The sequence below is a fragment of the Narcine bancroftii genome, chromosome 3, assembly GCF_036971445.1.
Source record: "Narcine bancroftii isolate sNarBan1 chromosome 3, sNarBan1.hap1, whole genome shotgun sequence".
NCBI lineage: Eukaryota > Metazoa > Chordata > Chondrichthyes > Torpediniformes > Narcinidae > Narcine > Narcine bancroftii.
The window spans coordinates 37,616,756-37,639,884 of record NC_091471.1 but is presented as its reverse complement, the minus strand read 5'-3'; the positions used below and the strand labels follow the sequence as shown (position 1 = coordinate 37,639,884).

At 41.0% G+C, this 23,129-nt stretch overlaps 1 protein-coding gene across 13 annotated transcripts in view; it reads left to right on the top strand.

Moving 5' to 3' along the window:
* LOC138757088 (zinc finger and BTB domain-containing protein 7C) overlaps positions 1-21,474 on the top strand; it is a 259,055-nt gene extending 237,581 nt beyond the window's left edge. For all 13 annotated transcript variants that reach the window (XM_069923845.1, XM_069923842.1, XM_069923846.1 and 10 more), the window contains one exon: positions 20,322-21,474. In XM_069923845.1, the coding sequence (XP_069779946.1) occupies positions 20,322-20,958 (637 nt within the window). In that variant the 3' untranslated portion in view covers positions 20,959-21,474. The remainder of the gene's footprint in view (positions 1-20,321) is intronic.
* The last annotated feature ends 1,655 nt before the right edge of the window (positions 21,475-23,129 follow it).

Genomic DNA, 23,129 nt, shown 5'->3' with positions numbered 1-23,129 from the left:
GGTGTTAGATTGGAATGAGTGAAGGGATTAATGAAGTTGATACGGTTGATGTCATGGTGGAAATTGGAAATATAATGGTCCAGGGCAGGCTGAAGACCAGAATGAGGTTTCCAGGAGGAGGAAGAAGGTTTAAAGCGGGAGGCTCTTCCCAAGTTCTATGACCATCTGCACTCCCAGCTGCTCTCAAGCTCTATGATTCTTCAAAGTTAGTTGTAGGTAAATTATTGGAAGGTGTTATAAGAGATCAGATATACAAGTATTTGGATAGCCAGGGACTGATTAGAGACAGTCAACATGGCTTTGTGCGTGGAAGGCCATGTTTGAAAGAGTTACCAGAAAAGTTGATGAAGGAAAGACTGCGAATGTTGTTTGTGTGGACTTTAGTAAGTAAGACCCTCATGGGAGGTTAGTCAAGAAGGTTCAGACGCTCGGTATTCAAGGTGAGGTAGTAAACTGGATTTGGCATTGGCTATATAGGAGAGTAGTGGTGAATGATTGCTTCTCGGACAGGAGGCCTGGGACTAGTGGTGTTGCCTCAGGGATTGATGCTGGGACCATTGTTGTTTGTCTTCTCTATCAATAATCTGGATGATAATGTGGTAAATTGAATCAACAAGTTTGCAGATGACACTAAGTTTGGAGGCATTGTGGACAGCGAGGAAGGTTTTCAAAGCTTGCAGAGGGATCTGGACCATCTGGAAAAATGAGGTGAAAACTGGCAGATGGAATTTAATTCAGACAAATGTGTGGTGGTGAATTTTGAATGGACAACCAAGAAAGGACATACATGGTGATGTGATCCTGAATTCACTGTCTGTGTATTGTTCAGATGGCTGGCTCCTTCCTTGGCTCCACCCTCACCTACCCCAATATAAACCTGAAGACTATTGTATCTACTGGTCATTGATTATAAGCTATTAAAAGCGTGTTTGTACTCCTCTGAGTGCAATCAGTTGTGTTACACATGGTGAATGGTAGGGCACTGAGGAGTGGAGTAGAACAGAGGTATCTGAGAATATAGATACATAATTCCATGAAAGTGGCGATATAGGGAGATAGAGTTATAAAGAGATCTTTTGGCATCTTGGCCTTCATAAATCAAAGTATGTTATAGTAAAGTTGTATAAGACATTTGTGAGGCTATATTTAGAGTATTGAGTACAGTTTTGATCATCTAACTACAGGAAAGATATTCATAAGATAGAAAGAGTGCAGACAAGATTTACTGGGATGTTGTCCGGACTTCAGGAACTGAGTTACAGGGAAAGGTTAAACAGGTTAGGACATTTTTCCCTGGTGTGTAGAAGAATGAGGGGAGATTTGATGGAGGTATTTAAAATTATGAAGCGTATAGACAGAATAAATGTAGGTAGGTTTTTTTCCCACTGGGGGTAGGTGAGATACAAACCAGAGGACATGGGTGAAAGGAGAAAAGTTTAGGGGGAACATTGTGGGGAACTTCTTCACACAGAGAGTGTTGAGAGTGTGGAACGAGCTTGCAGCTGAATGCGGGCTCAATTTTAACATTTGAGAAGAATTTGAAAAGGTACAGGGATGGGAGGGGTATGGAGGGTGATGGACTGGATGCAGGTCTGTGGGACTAGGCAAAAAAATAGTTTGGCACAGACTGGAACAGCTGAAGGACCTGCTTCTGTACTGTATTGTTCTATGGTTCTATGGTAATGGGTAGAAGGGAGGGGACTGGTGCTGAGTGGGAGGATGGATCAGCTCATGGTGGAGCAGACTTGATGGCTGAATGCCCTACTTTCCCACATCTTATATTCTTTAACTTCCTCTGCCATTCAATAGGATCATCCCTGATCATCCAGATTCAGTTCCATTAGCAGTACTTGAATTGCAAGTTGACCTATTCAAACTTTCCATGAATTTTAACATCAATCTTGCTTCTACCACCACTGTCAGAAGTTCATTCCATACCCCCACCACCCTCTGCATGAAGAAATTCCCCCTTATGTTTCCCTTAAACTTTTCCACTTTTACTCTCAATCCATGCCCTTTTGTTTGAAACTCCCCCAATCTCAGTGAAAAAAGCCTATCCACATTGATTCTGTCTGTCCCCCTTATAATTTTAAATGCCTCTATCAAATCACCCCTCAACCTTCTACGCTCTAATATTGAACTATTTTTAATTGGTGAGAAGAAGATGGACTAGTTTATTTACAGATGGAATCCTAAATTATTGAGTAATTGTAATTTACCTGTTTTGAAACACTTAATGGATTTATGGTATTAAAAAATAAGCTTTTCCACTTTACACTTAATAATCAACTTTTGAAGTTGTGGGATCAAAAGGGTATTAAATTGGTGCAAAATTGTTATGAAGCAGGATATTTTATTTATTTTCAAAGAATGATAGAGAAATATGATATATCTTCAAATACTCTTTTTTCTTATTATCAAATTAAAACTTTATTGTTGGATAATTTGTGGCCTACTTTACAATTACTTGTAATTTGAAATTTTACATACTGAGGGTGGTAAGAAGGGACTTATATCTGAGATATATGCTTTACTACAGAATAAAATGCTTAAGTCGGATATACATAAATCTAGATTGAAATGGGAGAAAAATTTAGATATACTTATTTCTCAGGATGATTGAATGAATTTATGTTGGGATAAATATGACTAAAATTGTAATTGATTGGTTCATTATAATTTTATTCATCAATTATATTTAACTCCAGAAAAATTAAGGAAATATAATTTTATTTCTTCAGATTTATGTTTTAGATGTCATAAGGACATAGGTTCTTTTCTACATTCTACTTGGTCATGTGAAACAGTAAAACCTTTTTGGAATAAACTAAAGGAATTTTTAGAAGTTATTTTGAAAGTGAAATTTTCATTAGATCCTTTAGTATTTTTGTTGGGTAATATTAAGAGGATTAGTTTAGAATTAAAATTAAATAGATTTCAAATCACTTTTTTAAGATTGGCATTAGTTGTAGCTAGAAAATGTTTGGCAATTACTTGGAAAAATGAGACTGTTTTGAGTATTCATAGATGGCAGATGGAGTTGAGGTCTTGTATTCAATTGGAAAAGATAACAAATAATTTACGTGATAATTAGCTTTTTTATTGTAAAACCTGGGGCCCTTATTTGGATTATATGGGATTGAATTATTAAATCTCCTCGCTGCACAGTAGGGGTGTAACTCCAAACCATGGTATTTAACTAATGGATTTTGATGTAATGTGATGTCCTCTTTTTTTGGGGGTAGGTTTGAGAGGGGTGGGTTGGGGCATGTGGGTTAGGGAAGGGGGGGTGGCGGGGATTAGTTTTAAAAGATCCTGCATGTATTTTGTGTATTGTTTTTTAAGTTTTATTCATTAATTTTATGTTTTAACATCTGCATCATGATTCAATAAATAAAACTTTTTTAAAAACATAAAAAAACCTTCCATACTCCAGGGAATAAAATTTCAGCCTGCTCAATCTTTCCTTGTAACTCAAACTCTGAAACCCCGGCAGCATTCTCGTAAACCTCCTCTTCACTCTCTCCATTCTGTTTATATCCTTCCTGTAATTCGGCGAACAAAACTGCACAAAATATTCCAAATTTGGCCTCACCAATGCCTTATACAGTTTCAACATAACATCCCAACTCCTGTATTCTATACTCTGATTTATGAAAGCCAACATACTAAAAGCCTTCTTCACCACCTTATCAACATATGAGACAACTTCCAGAGAATTATGTACCATGACTCCTAAATCCCTTTGTAGGGTTGTTACAGCAGCCATTCTGCAGTCTCACTGCCTATGTGAAGGGGCTGTTCTGCAGACTGGTGGCTCTGGCTCTGATAATTTATTTTGAATATTTTATTTAAAAAATGTAATCAATGCAAAATTAAAAATTACAAATACATAATTTATGCTGCATGATGGTTGTAACTGTTACAGGCGCAGAGGACCCCAAAACCCACCAGCAATATATATTCACCAAGACAAATGGTTACTTAAAGAAAAGTTGCTTTTAATTATCTTTAAACATGAAAACAGGATCCAACATAGAAACATAGAAGATAGGAGAGGAGTAGGTCATTCGACCCTTTGAGCCTGCTCCGCCATTCAACGAGATCATGGCTGATCTTAAAGTTCAGTACCCCGTCCCCGCCTTCTCTCCGTAACCTTTAATACCCTTATACTGAAGAAATATATCTAATTCCCTCTTAAATAGATTTAATGAACCTGCCTCCACTGGCCTCTGTGACAATGAATTCCACAGATTCACCACCCTCTGGGTAAAGAAATTCCTCCTCATCTCGGTCCTAAATGGTTTGCCTATTATCCTCAAACCATGGCCCCAGGTTCTGGATTTTCCCATCATTGGAAACATCCCATCTGCATCCATTCTGTCCAGTCCTGCCAGAATTTTATATGTCTCTATGAGATCCCCTCTCAATCTTCTAAACTCCAGCGAGTACAATCCCAATTTGCGCAATCTTTCCTCATAAGTCATTCCTGCCATTCCAGGTATCAGCCTGGTGAATCGCCTCTGCACTCCCTCCATTGCAAGAACATCCTTCCTTAGATAAGGTGACCAAGACTGCACACAATACTCCAGGTGGGGTCTCACCAAGGCCCTGTACAGCTGCAGTAAGGTATCCTTGTTCCTAGACTCAAACCCTCTTGATGTGAAGGCCAACATACCATTTGCCTTTTTAACCACCTGCTGTACCTGCATGCTCGCCTTCAGAGATTGATGTACAAGTACCCCTAGGTCTCTCTGCACTTCCCCATCTCTTAATCTATTGCCATTCTGCCCTCCGGTTTGTATTACCAAAGTGGATAACCTCACATTTATCCACATTGTAGTGCATTAACGTATTTAATCTAACTTAACCCCCATCTAATTCTAAGTGCATGTGTATGCAATGTGTGAGTAAGGTTAGAAAAGTTATTTAATTCCCAGTCCAATTTCACTTCTCATTCCTCCAAGTTCACTGGTTGCAGGCAATTCTTATACTGTGTACAGAATTTCACCAGGCTTTGGTGCTTGAAAGGTAAATGGTTACCGCTCAGGAAGGTTCTTGTCGGTTTTCAGAGAGAGATTTTTTGTTCACTGGACACAAACTGATCCCTTCTAATCAGCTATGTCAATGTCATGCCGAAGAAACCTGCTCCATCAGGGTTTTCCACATGATAACCTCTTACTTTCAGGTCACCACAGAGTTCCTTTTTGTTTCTCTTATTTCAAGTGAAATGTTAGGCAGCCAGTCCTCTCCTCTTGTATGGACCACAAGGGCTTTGACCAGGCTGAACTAAGCACTCACAACCCGTCTTCAAAATGGGGGTTTTCCACAAGCTTGCCAGCTTGTCCTGTTCCAGTCCCAGCTGTTGCTGCTGAACTGAATTCTCTCTCGTTCTCACTGTCACTCAGGGAAAAGCCTGTTTTACTCTCTCTGCTTGCAAAACCTCTTAGGACAGCAAACTGCATTCAGACAGTCTGCAGCTCTGACGAGTTCTTTCATCTGTTGTTTTTCAAAACAGCAATCCATTAGTGAAGTCCCTTGGGCACACCCCAAAGCTTTTGCAAAGGCATTCGGGGCAGGCATGTCTAGCTTGAGCAGAGCTCCAGTATTTTAAATGAGATATGTTTGTAAGTGACCTACACTAAAAAAAACCTGTGCTGATTTATCTCCCAAAAACATATCTATATACAATATAAAACACAACATATTCTGCCACATAACCCAAACCCTCCAACTCCTCATTCACCCAAAAGACCCCGAGAAAAAGAAGAAAGAAATATAGAGTGGAAAAATAAGAAAGGTACCTGGAAAGTGCCATTCACTCCACAGATTTCAATTTATTATTTAACTAGTCTTCTTCTTTGGAGAAGGTTAATGTGGATTTGAGGATTGGAAGAAACACAACTAAAGATTTACACCTGAGATATGTAAATATGATTTCCATATTTTCAGAAATATGTCATACTTATTTCTTAAGTTGTAATTAATTTTCTCAAGGGGAACACAGCTATGCCTTTCTGCATTCCAGCATCTCATACTAAAATGGGAGTCAGGCTTCCAAGTAACTGCAATACACTTTCTGGCCACAGCCAGTGCAATTTTAACAAATTCAACCTGATATTTAAATCATTCCAATTTTGGTCTTATCCCCATTATATTTCCCAGTAAAAACAATTCTGTGTTTTTTGGAAATGGAATTCCAATAATCTGTTCTAAAAAATTTCCTAAATCCACCCAAACAAGGTCTCACTTTGGAACATGACTAAGTCAAGTGTAAGAAAGTTCCTTTCTCTTTGCCACATCTAAAGGATTTATCTGATAAGTCTGACTTTAACTTATGGCGTGAGATATAACTGATGTAAAAAATTGTATTGTACTGATCTATATCTTACATTTATTATATTTGTCATACTGTTCTTACATAAATCAGACCAGTTTTGCTCATTAATACTTACATTTAAGTCTGATTCCCATCTCTTTCTCTAGACTTATGAAACCCTTGTTTAGGGCCTCCCATTTGAAGTAAGAAATACATTGCCAAAGGGAATTTCTTTGTGTTTCCCTTTCAAATCAGAGTCTCCACATCACTCTTTCTTCTTTGGCTTGGCTTCGCGGACGAAGATTTATGGAGGGGGTAAATATCCACGTCAGCTGCAGGCTCGTTTGTAGCTGACAAGTCCGATGCGGGACAGGCAGACACGGTTGCAGCGGCTGCAGGGGAAAATTGGTTGGTTGGGGTTGGGTGTTGGGTTTTTCCTCCTTTGCCTTTTGTCAGTGAGGTAGGCTCTGCGGTCTTCTTCAAAGGAGGTTGCTGCCCGCCGAACTGTGAGGCGCCAAGATGCACAGTTTGAGGCGAGATCAGCCCACTGGCCGTGTTCAATGGGGCAGGCACCAAGAGATTTCTTTAGGCAGTCCTTGTACCTCTTCTTTGGTGCACCTCTGTCACAGTGGCCAGTGGAGAGCTCGCCATATAACACGATCTTGGGAAGGCGATGGTCCTCCATTCTGGAAACGTGACCCACCCAGCGCAGCTGGATCTTCAGCAGCGTGGACTCGATGCACATCACTACACTTTGGTAAAAACATTGATGGCCCCAATTTTTCCTTCATGTATGCTCTTAATTGAAAATAGCAGCAGATTATGTTGTTAAGGATTCCATTTATTTTTAATTGTTCAGATAACATAAGTTGCCCTTGCTCATAGCAATCCTTGATATATTTGATCCCCTTAAAGACAAAGTCTCTAAAATGTTATTACCTATTGTAAAAGGGATAAGCCTGTTTTGAATCAGAGGTATTTTAGGAGATAGTCCCTTTTTTGTTCCAATCTCATAATTTATTTTACATCAAATATTAATTATATGTTTTAACAAGGGGCTTCTTTCTCACCAAATATTAATTTTGCTTTCTATTTATATATAAAATTTTCTGCTATTCTCTCTCTTACTTTTTCTAGTTCTATTTTCTACCATGCAGGTTTGTCCCCTTCATCAAAAAAGGAAGTAGGAAATCTCATCTGGGCTGCTCGGAAATAATTTTTTTAAATTTGGGAGCTGTAAACCTCCCAAATCATATTTCCATGTCAGTTTTTCTATGGAGACTCTGGACATCTTATCCTCACAGGGGAATTTTCTGACATATGTATTTAACTCCTGAAAAAACTCTAAGAATTAGTGGATTGGCAATATTTGAAATAGGTACTGAATTCTTGGAAATATATTCTTCTTGACACAATTAACTCTTCCAACTAATGTTATTGGTAAAACTCTCCATCTGTTCAAGTCTTCTTCAACCTTTTTAAGCAAAGGTGAGTAATTTAATTTATATAATTTTTTTGAATTGCACATATTCCTAAATATTGGCTCTGATACTTCTGTATCTTTTACCTGATGGAAGTAGCTAGAAGATGATGCCTGCAGGTGATAGTGATTCTTACTGATTTTGCGAGCCCACTTAAAACAATGATCCCAGTAAATCTCTTTGATGGGGGGAATAGAGACCCCATTGATCCTCTTTGCTGCTTTTGTTGTCCTATACATTGATCTCTGATCCACTGCTCTCCAGCAACTGCAACACCCAATGATGCCATCGGCCAGGACATTCTAGACTGAGCTCCTGTAGAAAGTTGACAGAATGGTGGCCAGTAGCCTTGCCCATCTCAACCTTCAATGGAAATGCAGTTGCTGTTGCGCCTTCCTGTCAAGCAAGGAGATGTTGAGTGTCCAGGATATGTCATTTCTTAGATAGACTCCAAGGAACTTGGTGCACTCCAGTTTCTCCACTACCTGGCTCTTAATGTGTAGCGGAGGGTGGTCATCCTTGGTCCTCCTGAAGTCCTCATCATTTCCTTTGTCTTGTCCGCATTTAGACTCGGGTTGTTATCCTCACATCATTTCACGAGATTTCCCATCTCTTCTCTGTATTATGACTTGTTGTTGCTGAAGAGGCCAACTGCTGTCATGTCATCTGCAAACTTGATGGGTCTGTTGGAGCTGGATCTGGTGTTGCAGTTGTGGGTCAGTAGCGTGAACAGGAGCAGGCTAAGCACACAGCCCTGAGATGTGCCAGTACTCAGCATGACGGTACTCAACTGGACAGAGAGAGGTTTTTCCGTTTGGAAGTCCAGAATCCAGTCGAGTCCCAGCAAGGGTAACTTCTCCACCATCTTCTAGGATATGATAGTATTAAGTGCTGAGTTGAAGTCATGTGGTGTCTTTTTCCAGGTGGGTAAAGATGAAGAGAAAGGACAAGGATATACCATTGTCAGTGGAATGATTCTGTCTGTGGGTGAATTGAAATGGGTTCAGTGTCTCTGGAAAGTGTGCTTTGATACATTCCATCACCAGACACTCAAAGCATTTCATAATTCTAGAGGTCAGTGCCTCTGGTCTGCAGTCTTTGAGGCCTGTTAATGTCACCTTCTTTAGTATCGGTATGATGATGGCTGTCTTGAAACCCATGGGGATTATGGACTGCTGCATGACATGTTGAAGATCTCTGTAAGGACTTTCGTCAGTTGAGCTAAACTGTCCTTCAGTACCGGGCTGGGTCTGTGGTCTGGTCCTGTTGCTTTGTGTGGGTTCACCCTGGATAGGATTCTTGTCATCTTGGCCATGGCTACACAAAGGGCCTGTTCTTTAGGGGCAGATGGAGCTTTCTTTGAAGTCAGTCAGTTCTTCTCGTCGAACCATGCATAGAAGTTCAGTCATTTGTTGTTGACTATTTGTTGTTGACTTTCAAGGTTCTTTTGTGGTCTGTTATTGTTTTGATACCTTGCCACATGCCCCTTGTGTTGCAGTGTCACACAGCTGACCATGGATCCTCTGTCCATACCCACACTTTGCCTTCCAGATTGCATGAGAGAGTTCGGCTCTGGCTGATCTTTGTGGCAACTTGTCTCCTGTCCAGAAGGCTGCATAACAAGCTCTGAGAAATGCACAGACCTGTGCATCCAACCATAGTTTCTGGTTAGCCCTGGTTGTGCCGCATTTGATCTCCATGATATCCTCAATGTACTAGCTAATGTAGCCAGTCACTGAGCTTGTGTACTTGTCCATGTTTGTAGGTGGCAGCATTCCTGAAACACCTCCAGTCTGTGCTCTCAAAGCAATCTGATAGTGCTGCACTGGCCCTGCTGCCACCACCCCTTCCCACCACCACACACTCCCCCCAACCACCCCCAGCCATCTCCTGATCTCCCTGTGAACTGATTTCATTCATTTTTCCAGCAGTCCATTATGCCAGGGTTATAAGACAGAGATGTGATCAGAGTCGTCATCTTGGCTATCCCTTGAGGTCGAAGATGATGGACTTCATTCCATTTTCCATAGAGCGAAGATGCTATTACCCATGCTAAGAAGCATGTATTTGTTTAATGGTACTTAATGTTGCACTCCAAGAAGCATACGATACTTCACAAATCAATCAACTAATTTCAATAGCATGGAAACCAAGGCAATGGAAACTGATGGATTTGTTGCAGCCTTCGTCTGCCTTCATAGCCATTGAATTCAAAGTAACTTCACCTGCCTGTTCCACCATTGAGCTCTTGGTTGGATTCTTCTTCATCTAGCACCTCACCCTCGACCTTACCGCCATGCGTGACCCTACCAGGAGCATAGCTCCAGATGACACCACTCTAGGGATCTCAGGACCACACAACCTTCTCCACCACGACAAGGTAACAATCCATGGAGAAGGTCAGAGAATACAAGGTTGGCTAAGAGGCAGCCTTGTATACACCAGGGATGTTGGGGGTACCCTGGATCTCAGGTGTTCTCTCCTCTGGTGGCAAAGTGAACCTACTGTTGAAACCGTGGTAGAAGTTTTCAGGTTGGCGTGGTTGAAGTCGCCAGCTACAATCATGCAGCCATCAGGGTGAGATGTCTGGTCTCCACAGAAGGCATTATAATACTCCTTTCATTGCTTCATCCTCATTTGCCGAAGGCGGAACGTAAACTCCAGCAATCAGTGTGGCCATGAATTCCCTGGGTAAGTAGAAGGCTCTGCATTTCACCATCTCTCTAACTCTGCTGAGCAGAAGGTCTTTACAACAGAGAAATTTGAGCACCAGTTCTCGCTGATGTAAATGCACAGTCCCCTTCCTCAAGTCTTGCCAGAAGCAGCAGCATATCTGTCTGCTCTGAAGGAGATAAGGTCATCTAGCTGGATCGCTGAATCTAGAATGGAGTCCTGGAACCAAGTTTCTGTAATCACCAGAGCACAACAGCCCTGCAGTTCTCTCTGGTTCAGATGCAGTTCTGGTCACCTCATTATCAGGAAGGATGTGGATGCTTTGTCGGGGTTGCAGAGAAGATTTATCAGGATGTTGCCTGTATTGGAGAACTTGTCTTATAGGCAATGCTGACAGAGCTAGGGGTTTTCTTAGGATGAAGGATGACTTAATGGATGTATAAAAGATTATGAGGAACTTCGATAGGGTGGAAAGTCAGTATCTTTCTCCTCGTGTGACAAAAGTTAAAGTGACTGGAGGAAATTTCTGGAGAGATGTTAGAGGTAATTTCTTTGCACAGAGAATTATGCATTCCTGGAGGTGGTGGTGGAGGCTGGTACAATTGGGATATTTAAAAGATTTTTAGTTAGACATCTGGAATGTAAGAAAAATAGAGGGTTATTGGTGTGAGGTAAAGAAGGATTAGATTGTTGTAGAGTATGTTTCTATAGGGTGGCCCAACATCGTGAACTGAAGGGCCAGTTCTGTGCTGTAATATTCTTTAATATAATTAATGATTTTGCCTAAGTTGCCTTCTGTGGGAGAGACTTCAACCGATTCACCATTTTTTAAGGGAAAACATTTCTCTTCATCTCATGCCTAACTGCCTTCCCCATACCTTCAGACAGTGATTCCTGGTTCTGGACATTGCCACCATAGGGTATCCTCCACCTAGTTTGTTCACATTTTATACATTTATGTAAGTTTAAAAAGGAGCAGACCAAGACTTGCAGTTCAAGGAAGCTACACTCAGGTTAGGGAGAAGAGTTTAAAAAGTAGAGTTTCGTGGGTCTCATTGGGATTGTGAGAGTAGTACTGTGAATGAGAGGAGAAATGTTTAAAAAGCAGCAAGAGAAAAAGGTGCTTGGTTAAATTTCTTCATTAGCTAATTAGATATAGCCAACAAAAGGAAGATAAGGTCAAGCAGAGCAGCTATTGTGGAGCGGCCAGTATGTGAGTGGCCTAGTGCAGGAATGGGAATTTGAGGTTTTGTTTGAGAGGCCCAGTGTAGGATGGGAATTTGAGGCTGTGGTTCATGAGGCTTCAAGGAGCAGAGGCTGAGGGGGAGGTTCAAGGGTTGAGACAATGTATGGACATGTTTTTCTTATGCTTTGCCCTTTATTAGACATTGGAAATGATAGCCAGGGCAAGGATATGTTCCTCTTAGAGAATGTGGATAATCAAGGAAGCCAGCACTATCCCTGATTGCTTCATCTGCAAGGAGTGCATCCAACTGCAGCTCCTCACAAACTGTGTTAGGGAATTCGAGCTGGAGTTGGATGAAGTACTGATCATTTGAGTTACAGGGATGCAATCACACCTAGGAAGCAGGATGTAGTGTGAATAAAAGCTTTCACGACTGGAGGGAGAACAAACACTTTTATTAACTTATAATTATGGGTAGGGTTTCATAGTAGTCTTCAGAAGGGTTTTGAGTTTAGGCGGGAAACCAGGGTTATATGTGAGCAGATGGGGGCGGAGCCGGGAGGCGGGGCCGGCCATCAGCACAACACACTACTAGTGAATCCCAGTTCACTGCATTCACAGTTTCCTGTCGAATTTAGGGTCTGTGAATGAAGACAAAGAACATAGGTTCTGAAAAAAATTGGTTGAAAAATATACAGTTATTTAAAAATTTACAGATCTCCAGATCTGGGGGTCTGGAGATTGTGGTGGAGTGCCTTAGCACCGGGGGGCCTTGAGCTGCTTGAGTTTCCTGGTCCCCTTTTAAGGAAGGAGAGGCGGGCTGGGTCTCTGGCTCCTGTACCGGATCCCCCAAGGCCCTGACTGAGGGTGGTGAGAAAGAACTCCGTGGCTCACAGAGCACCTGAGGCAACGGACCTTCTGTTCCGGCAGGTGCCATGTCCCTGATGGAGACGGGTGTCCTCCCTGCCATCCAGGTACTCCACATAGGCATACGTGGGATTGGCGTGGAGCAGTTTCACCCTTTCCACCAAGGGGTCAGTCTTGCTTCTCCTCACGTGCTTCCTGAAAAAGTCCTGAGTGGTGAGCCTGGTTTGGAGTGTAGTTCCCGATGCCATCCTTCTTTCAAAATTGAATAGGAGCTCCTGAGGAGTAGTGATGGTTGCGGTACATCGTAGCGACCGGATGGAATGGAGTGCCATAGGGAGGACTTCCTGCCAGGGTGAGTCTGGAAGGCCTTTTGACTTCAGGGCCAGTTTGACAGCCTTCCTTTTCAACCTGCCCATTCCCCTGGGGGTTGTAGCCTGTAGTCTTGCTGGATGCGATGCCCCTCACCAGCAGGTTCTGACATAGCTCGTCACTCATAAAGGATGAGCCCCAGTCGCTATGAATATAGCTAAGATACCCGAACAGGGCGAAAATGGAGTCTAGGGTCTTTATGACTGACGAAGTGGAGGTGTCTGGAGATGGGATGGCGAACGGGAACCGGGAGCACTCATCATTGTCAGAGAGGAAGAAAGTGTTCCCATTCGTGGAGGGGAGAGGTCCCTTAAAATCGACACTGAGCCGATCGAAGGGCCTGGATGACTTGATCAGGTGCGCTTTTGTGGGGCAGTAGAAGTGTGGCTTGCACTCAGTGAAGACCTGGCAAGACCTGATCATTTCCCTGATGTCTTCCATGGAGTAGGGCAGATAGCACGCCTTGACAAAATGAGCCATGTGGTTGACAACTGGATGGCAGATCTCATTATGCATAGACTGCAGTTGGCTAGTGTGTGCAGAGGCACAGCTTCCTCTGGATAAGACATCTGGAGGGTCATTAAGAGCTCCTGGCCAATAGGGAATGTCATAATAGTAGGTGGAGAGCTCGATCCTCCACCTTGCAATCTTGTCATTTTTGATTTTTCCCCTCTTGACATTATTAAACATGAATGCGACCGAGCGCTGGACAGTGAGGAGTGCAAAGTGTAGAAGGCTAGCAAATAATACTAAAGAGGATACAAAAAAACTTCTTATATAAAGAGTAAAAGAGAGGTGAAAATAGGTAAAGGACTCATAGAAAATGATGGTGGAGAAATAATAATGGGAACTTCTTTTGAAGTACCCTGTGGCTGTATCTGTGAATTAAGCGGGATCACCCCATGAAGGTTTATTCCGTTAGTTATAGTAATCTGTTCTTTGGTAAGTCATCTTTGATTAACATTTTGTTAATTTTCCAGGCTTTTCTGTTTCACTGGTGAGAAGGATCAGCCCAGCCTGATGCTGCTTATGCCATTCTTTGATTGAACTGTCTGACTGACATGACCCAAGTTTCCCCTTTATCCCAACTTCCTCTTTCTTATCATGTAGTGGCTGAGGGTCATTGTGCAGTGTGATGGTCAATAAATAGTGAAAGACAAATGAATAACTGGATTCAAATACTTTTGTTTTTTTCTTTTAAATTGTAGTTCATTGTAACATTATTATTATCATTTAATAAATTTTGAGTTGCTGAGGAATAGATGTTATCTACGCAAATTATTGTTATTGCCACATATGCTGAACTACAGTGAAAAGTTTAGCTTTGAATCTTGTTCAGGCATCACAAAAAGTCACCACTCTCAGATGCCATTTTGGATTTAAAAATTCACAGAAAAACAAATGGTCAAAACAAGTGACAAGATTAATTATGTCCATAATCAAACTGGGTTTCTAGCATTTTTACATAACAAGTAAATCAGATTCATTTGCAGCTGCTTCCTGCCACTCCAGGAGCTGCTCAGTCCTCACCGGGTGGATTAGGATCCAGCACAAGCAGACACTCCTTGCTGTCAGTTATCGTCCTCTTTGGCCCCAGTAACTGTCCTGGCTCTGGATCCCACCTGTACTTAGACTTGCTCAAGTGGCTATGAGGCAATCAAGGGAAGTCAAAAGCCACTTTCAGGTGCTTGGATGCAGATAATGCATCAGCAGACGTAGCTGGAGGAGTGCAGCTAGGAAGTTCAGGTGGCTGCAGAGAAGACGCCTTTCTGTCACCTGAACGTGCCAGCTGAAGGAGACAGCGTCCAAGCGAATGCCAGCTCCTGTGGACTGTGGCCGTTGTCCCACTGCTGCTTTCAGGTGCAACAGGGGATTCTCTGAGCCGGAGAATATACCTACAGGAGGAGGGTTATGTAAGTGCTCCTCCTGGCCACCCTAGAGCCGCATTGGGGTAGAATAGGCGGCTTTACAGTCGGGTATTCTGGCCACCTGAAAGCAGCCAAAGAAAGGGCACACATATTGCCAAAATTATCAGGAAGCTGGAGTATTGAATAGGTTTAAAACCCAACAGAAGATAAATAAAAAACAATAAGGAGAGAAAAGATTAAACATGAAGGTAAACAATAATTTAAAAGAGGATACCTAAATGTTTCTCAGACGTACAAAGAGCAAAATAGAGACAAGAGTGGACATCAGATCCCTGGAAAGTGAAAGCGGAGAAGTAGTAGTGGGAACAAAACAAAATGGTGGATGAACTGAATTGGTATTTTACATCAGTCTTCACTGTGGAAGATACCACCCTCATATCAGAAATTTGAGTGAGTTAGAGGACAGAATTTGAGTGGAGGAATTAACAGTGATCTTTCAAGAATCACTAGAGTCAGGAATGGAAAATTGCAAATATCACTCCACTCTTTAAGGAGTGAGAAAGGCAAAGGACAGGAAGTTGTTATAAGCCAGTTAGCCTGAGTTCAGTGGTTGGTAAGATTTAGAGTCCATTATTAAGGATGAAGTTTCAGTGACATGATAAAATAGGCCAAAGTCAGCATGGCTTCCTTCAGGGGAGATCTTGCCTGACAAATCTGTTGGAATTATTTGAGGATAACAACCAGAATAGATAAAGGAGAGTCAAGGAGCCGCACAAGACTGTTAAGCAAGATAGCAACCGATGTTATTACAGGAATGATACTGGCATGGATCGAAGATTGGCAGGAGGGCAAGATTGGGAATAAAGGCGGCCTTTTCTTTGTTTGGCAGAGGTCAATATTCGATCTGCTGTTTTTCCATGTAAAATGTTGATGATTTGGATGACATAAGTTTGCAATGATGAAAAGATAGGTGGAGGGCAAGTAGTGTTGATGAAGCAGAGAGTCTGTAGAAGTAGGTAGACATGTTGGGAGACTGGGGAAAGGAGTGACAGATGGAATCCAGTGCAGGGAAGTGTATGGAATAAAGGGTAGATTATTTTCTAAATGGGAAGAAAATTCAAAAAATCCGAGGACAAGAGGGACTTGGGAGTCCAAGTACAGGATTCCCTTAGTGTTAACTTGCAGTTTGTTGGTAGTAAGGAAGGCAAATGCAATGTTAACACTCATTTTGAGAGGACTAAAATATCAGAGCAAAGATGTAATACTGAGGCTTTATAGGGTATTTGGAGTATTGTGAGCAGTTTTGGGCTCCATATCTAAGGAAGAATGTGTTAACTTTGGAGAGGGTTGAAAGGGGGATTATGAGAATGACCCTAGGGATGAGAGGGATAATGTATGAGGAGCATTTGATAGCTCTGGGCCTGTACTCACAGAGGTTCAGAAGAATGAGGGGGGAATCTCATTCTTCTGCATATTGAAAGAATGAATATATAACATAATATATAACATATATAACAATTACAGCATGGAAACAGGCCATTAGGCCCTTCTAGTCCGCACCGAACCAAACACCCCTTTCTAGTCCCACCTCCCTGCACAATGCCCATAACCCTCCATCTTCTTCTCATCCATATACCTGTCCAACCTTTTCTTAAATAATACAATTGACTCCGCCGCCACTATTTCTCCCGGAAGCTCATTCCACACGGCTACCACTCTCTGAGTAAAGAAGTTCCCCCTCATGTTACCTCTAAACCTCTGCCCCTTAATTCTTAACTCATGTCCTCTTGTTTTAATCTTTCCTCCTCTTAACGGAAATAGTCTATCCACATCCATTCTGTCTATCCCTTTCATAATCTTAAATACTTCTATCAAATCCCCTCTCAACCTTCTACGCTCCAAAGAATAAAGACCCAATCTGTCCAATCTCTCCCCATACTCTAGATGCTTAAACCCAGGTAACATTCTGGTAAACCTTCTCTGCACTCTCTCCACTCTGTTTATATCCTTCCTATAATTAGGCGACCAGAACTGCACACAGAACTCCAAATTAGGCCGCACCAACGTCTTATACAATATGGAGAAGATGTTTCCAGTTATTCCAGAATATGTTCATCCCTTTAGGAAAAAGATGAGGAGGAATTTATTTACCTTGAGGGTGGTGAATCTTTCGAATTCGTGGCCACAGACAGTTGTGGAGACCAAGTCATTGGGTATATTTAAAGTGGAGGTTGAGAAGATTATGGAAGAAGGCAGGAGAATGGGGTTGAGAAAGAAAAATGAATCAGCCATGATCAAATAGTGGAGCAGTCTCGATGGGCTGAATAGCATAATTTTTCTTCTAAATCTTATTGACACCTTATGTTTATTATATTATTATTATTATATTATTTATTATATTTATTATTCCGGCATGAAATGCTCACCTATGTGAATATCATATCTAAAAGTACAAATGCTCAAACTGAGGAATTAATTTTATTGACAAACCAGGTTCCACATTTTGCTTCCCCCTGTGTTCAGTATATTGTGCAAAAAATTACATATGGAAGGAACTAAAAGGAGTGCTGCTTATTTTCTTGGGTTATCTTGAATGATGTTATATTTATCTAAAATGTTGCTAATCGGCTGATTTAAAATTAACCATCAAGTAATAGTTTTAAACGAATTGAAAATATGATTTGGTCAGGGATAGGGTGGGGCATGACAGGAGGAGCTTTAAGTTGAACATTAATCTACCACAAGTTAAAGTATTGCCAATTTGGAGGAAATGTTAAGATCTATAATCGACGATTATAAATCCCCTAATTACAACTTAATGTTGCTGCATTTCTTTTTACAGTGAAGATTAGATCATTGCCATTATTAACAGTTTGATAAAACAACAAGGCATGCAGCCAACTCAGCTTTGCATTATTGTAGCTTACTATATTTAACTACTTTGTCAAGACCTGCCTGTACTGATTCGTGCAAAAAATAATCTGTAAAGAGCTTTTCTTAAGATTCCTTTTAAACATGCAAATTCATTTCTGCACTCAACCACATGGCAGCTAAAACATGCTGCCAAATACTTCCATCTGTGGTCCAGACTGGCATTTTATTTTTTTGTTTGTTTTGGGGGAAAGACATCATAATTGTCTCCAGCTGCCAAAAGCAGAATTCATCCTCTTCCTTCTCTTTTCCTTGTAGTTGTTTTGGGGGCAAGACATCATAATTGTCTACAGCTGCCAAAAGCAGAATTCATCCTCTTCCTTCTCTTTTCCTTGTAGAGCTAATATCCAATTTTACAACTTTGAGCTGTTCAAACGTCTCTCTTTACCTGGTCCACTGGATGCACCATCCTCAGAGTTGAAATTAACCTGGGAAGAATCTTCCTCTTTTTACACCACAGTAGAGTACTTTGAATGTTGGAATCTATTCCATTTGTAGAGCCACCTGTTCCAAATTGTGTTATTTCACTAAAATGCTATTTCAGGCTACAGTAAAAGTACACAAATAGCAGTTGGGAGTATTTGGAGAGTGCCAACTACTGAGATACAGATTTTGCAGTGTTTTTAATTGACCTTTCAGGGAATTGGTTGTTAATTTCATTTGGTAACACCTTTAATTATGGTCAAAGGCTTATTTATTTGTGTCCATGTGCATGTAAGCACAGCACCAAGAGAGTTCAGTGTTAGAGGGGAGTCTAAACTCTCATGTGATGCACCCAGTAGTTGAAATGGGTTTCAAGATTTTCGTTTCACTATTCAAGAGAGAACTGAGAGTTTTTGCAGTGATTTGCCTTGTCCAAAATAAATACTTCATTCAACCAAAATGTATTATTACTTATGGTAACAAAGGAAGAAGGAAGGACTGGATCCTAAGTGCATCTCCCTCCAATAAAATTAAAATTTCCATCAGGTTACAGGACCTGCTGCTGCCTGTAGAAGTCAAGGGGGGGGGGGGAATTTGCAACTTGCATCGGTGAAAATAAACCTAGAAAACTGCATTAGACTCCTCAGAACAGAGCAATTATGTACTCGCATGGTGTCAAAAGAGAAAGGCTTTACAGAAAGGCTCAGCGAACAGCAGATAGTGGAGGGGCCCATCACTGAAGAATCAAGGTCACTTCTGAAACATTTTTGCATATCATCGTTGTATCCAAATTCTAATTCCATGACATTACCTGACAGTGCCTTACCACAGTCCATTCGTTGCTTTGTTACCTCTACCTCAGTTGTTCTACCCTCCCAAATGTGTTCATCCAAGATTTCACTGGAATCAAGTCCTGATCACTTACCAGTTAAACAAGAAAATCTGCAGATTCTGGGGTCTTGTGCAATACACTATTGTGGCATTCCTGACAAAGGACTCAGGCCTAAAACATTGACTATCTTTAACTTCCTATGGATGCTGCGTGACCTGCTGGGTTTCTTCAGCACTTTTGTGTGTTGCACTATTCACCCACTGCCCTTGATCTTGCTGACCCAGTTGAGAAAATACTCACTTTTAAAGTTCTAACCCTTATTTTAAAGTTGCTTCATGATCTCATCCTTTCCTACCTCTGTAATCTATTCCAGCAATGCGATCTGCAAGGAGATCTGCATCATTCCAATTCTGGCTTCTTGAACACACCTTTAGTGACAGCCTTAGTAGCCTTGAAGGCTATAAGTTCTGGGCTTCAATCACCATCACTCCCTCATATACCTTATATCTGCCTCTCCTTTTCTCTTTTAAGGTGCTCCTTAAAAGCCTACCTAATAGAACTTTTGATCATCAACCTTGTATTTCTTTTTGTCTATAGAATATTACAGGATATTACAGGCCCTTTGGCCCATGTAGTTGTGCTGACCTATATAAATTTACTCCACAAAAATCTAATCCTTCACTACCTCACACCCATAACCCTTTACTTTTCTTACATCTATGTGCTAATCTAAGAGGTTTTTTTTAAAAAAATGTCCCTATTGTACACCCCTGGCAATGCAATCCACGCACACATGACTATCTGTGTAAAATAAAATTCTTACCGCTGATGTCTCTTCTAAGCTTTCTTCCATTCACCTTCAACAGATGCCCTCTGGTGCTTGATTGGGAAAAAAAGTGCTGGCTCTCTCCACTCCAAAGAGAAAAGCCCTAGCTCTGTCAACATTGCTTCAGAAAACATGTCCTCTATTCTAGGTAGCATCCTGGTAAATCTCCTCTGCAACCCCTCTCAAGCTTCAATATACTTCCTGTAATGAGGTGATTTGTACTGAACACAATTCTCCATGTAGGGTCTAACCAGAGTTTAATAGAGCTGCAACATTACCTTATCGCTCTTGAGCTTAATTCCCTGAATACTGAACATCAGCACATCCTATGCATTCTTAACCACCCTATCAACTTGTGCAGCAATCTTGAGGGATCTCATTAAATTTAACGGTAATATTTTTGTGAACTGCCTTGAAATGTTTTACTACTTTATGGATGTTAAAAAAAATTAAAGAGCATTCACAAACCTACTTTGAACACATCACAAACATATTCTTTCATGTTGTGTTTCCTTCTGTGATCTTATGTGATTTTTTTGTTTAAAGACAGGACAAGCTGAAGATTCACATGCGAAAGCATACAGGGGAAAGGCCTTACATGTGTATTCATTGCAGTGCCAGGTTTGTACATAACTATGACCTAAAAAACCACATGCGGATACACACAGGAGTCCGTCCTTACCAATGTGTGTACTGCTTCAAGAGCTTTACCCGCTCTGACCACCTGCACAGACACATCAAGAGACTGAGCTGCCGCCTGCCACGACCTCGCCGGGGTCATAAACCTGCTGCCTGGCACTCCGCAAACCTCCTCCACCTCCAGGGTGGCCCTTCTCAGGGCACAATTTCCAATGAAAGTGGGACAAGCATCCTGCCAAACGAAGAGGAAAGAATTACAAAGGCAAACAAGATGGAGCTGGACAATATTAAGAAGCATTTTAACGGAGATGCTCAAAATTCCAAGATCTTTATCTGCAAAACAGCAGCAAAAGAAAGAGAAAGCTTTGTGGCTAACATGTTTAATGGGAACCATATCATAGATGAAAGAGACAGAAACATTTTTGCTTTTAGCCTGACTCACAACAATAATTTCTCTCACTTACCTCGACAGTATTTCCCAACAGGTGATCCATGGGCCATGCAATTTAATCCTGCTATTGCTATTCAAGAGGCCACTAAGTAAAGAATCAGATGATTAGATTCAAGGAATTAAAATTAAAGCAGAAATGGCATTCCATAGTTTGGCACGTACTTCCTGAACATGAAAATGAAAAAAAAAAACAATGCATGCAAAATTTATAAGTGCAAAATGTCTTCAACAAATGCTTTTACAGATTTTACAGAATTTGATCTATTATATACTTATATTTAAACAAAAGATCCAAAGAAGTTGAATACTGTAGCCTACATGGACTTGAAACTGCTTTCCCTTCGCTAATGTTTTGTGGAAGAAGTGCTGTAATATTTTTTGTAATGTTATGTATTTCTTGTGACTCGTTTCTCCTCAGTAAGTCAAATGAATTTGCTGTGGTCATCAATACTGGCTCATTCAAAATATCAGTTTTCTCAGCTGTGTATCATTAGTTAAGTTGCTGGATTTGTATTTGGTTATTTATTTAACTAAGTTGCTTTTCATTAATTAAGAAGTTTGTAAAAACAATTTGATTATTTCTGATTACCATAAAATGGTTAAAAATTCTTTATTTGTTGTTTATCTATTTATACAGAATACATGAAACAAAAGGCCATCCCAATATTCCTAGAAAAGCAATGTGAGAGTTACAGGCGATCATTTTAGTTGCTGGACTCTCAGCTAAAGGGTAAGCCACCTTCAAACTAGCAATCTCACCATGGCAAACAAGAACGACCATATTTGCTGGAAAACTGAAGCAACGCACAAATGCTGGAGGAACTCAGTGAGTCGGGAAGGCAATAGGCAGTTGTTAAACATCGACTGGAGTATTCAAAAACACTCACTCTCTTATACCCCAAAACAATTTAAGGCCAGAACACAACTCTATTCATGTATTTATAAAGAGAAATACAAATATCTATGGCTATTAAATCGACCTAGAAAACATTGATCATAGTCTTACTGACTCGTTGGTCTACCTCAGTGTTCTTATCCTTTCACTGACAGAACACTGTATTTCTTTACTTACTGCAGACCACTCATAACAAATCCATGGACCACCAGCAATGGGAGGGAAGGGTGAGCTTGAACCCCTCCCAGACTACCAATGGGGCTTCTACTACGTTTTGGTTATTACTCTGGACCACAGGTTGAGAGGTACTGGTCTAATTGGGCACTCTTAAGATGAAATTGATTTAGCAAATTGCATCTGGCTGTAACATTCAAAAATTATTATAAATATAAATACACCTAGCATAGATTTATTAATAGTTTGATTTCCAAAACTGAATACAATTTTTCAGATGTCATACGATACGACACAATGCCTTTGTCATTTAAGACCAGATTGTAAAACAGTACACAGTAATAAACAAAATAACATTCTTCCAAACCATAATGCTACCTACACATCACATGATGACACAAAAACAACAGCGACAACACAAGACTACACCGTTCCTACACCAAACAAAAGAAAAAAAACTACATAAGAACACACCTACAGAGCTACATAGTAAAAATACACAGTGCAAACAATACAGCAAAAATGAAAAAAAAACTAGACAGTAGTCACAGCGGAGACAAGTTACATTTTCATAGACTTAGACTTCAAAAAGTCTAGTACCTTGAAGTGAAGAACTGTCACACAGTTCACATGTCCATACGGGTCCGCAAGCTTTGGCACAGTAATGACAGAGATCCAATGACCTCCTCGCTCATCCCACCATCCGCCTCAGGGCCCCGCTCTCCAAGATAGCACAGCCTCCAGAACTCCAGGCCAAGCACCCTACGTGGCTGTTCTGCGGTCTCCAACACTTCCACTGTAAAATACAGAGACCTTCAGATCCTTCCAGCTAGGCGCATGACGCAGCCAACTCTGGCACATCTCCGCAAAGCACAAGCATCTCCACCTTGGCCACTGACTAAAACCCTGTACAACTGCAGAATTGTTTCCTCACTTTTGAATTCTAATGCCCTTGAAATAAAGACCAGCATTCTATTAGCATCTTTGAATATTCTTTCTGGCTAGCATTTATTACTGTTGAGATCAAACTGTGTGCGGCTTCATAAATTTGAGTCTCTTAGACAAGAAAGTCTGAAGAGGCTATGATTGCAGCTAATGTGCAAAAGTGCTTGAGAAACTCAGCAGGTCCTGTGCATCCAAAGGAGGTAAAGATATATAACCAACATTTTGGGCCTGAGCCCATCATAATATATCT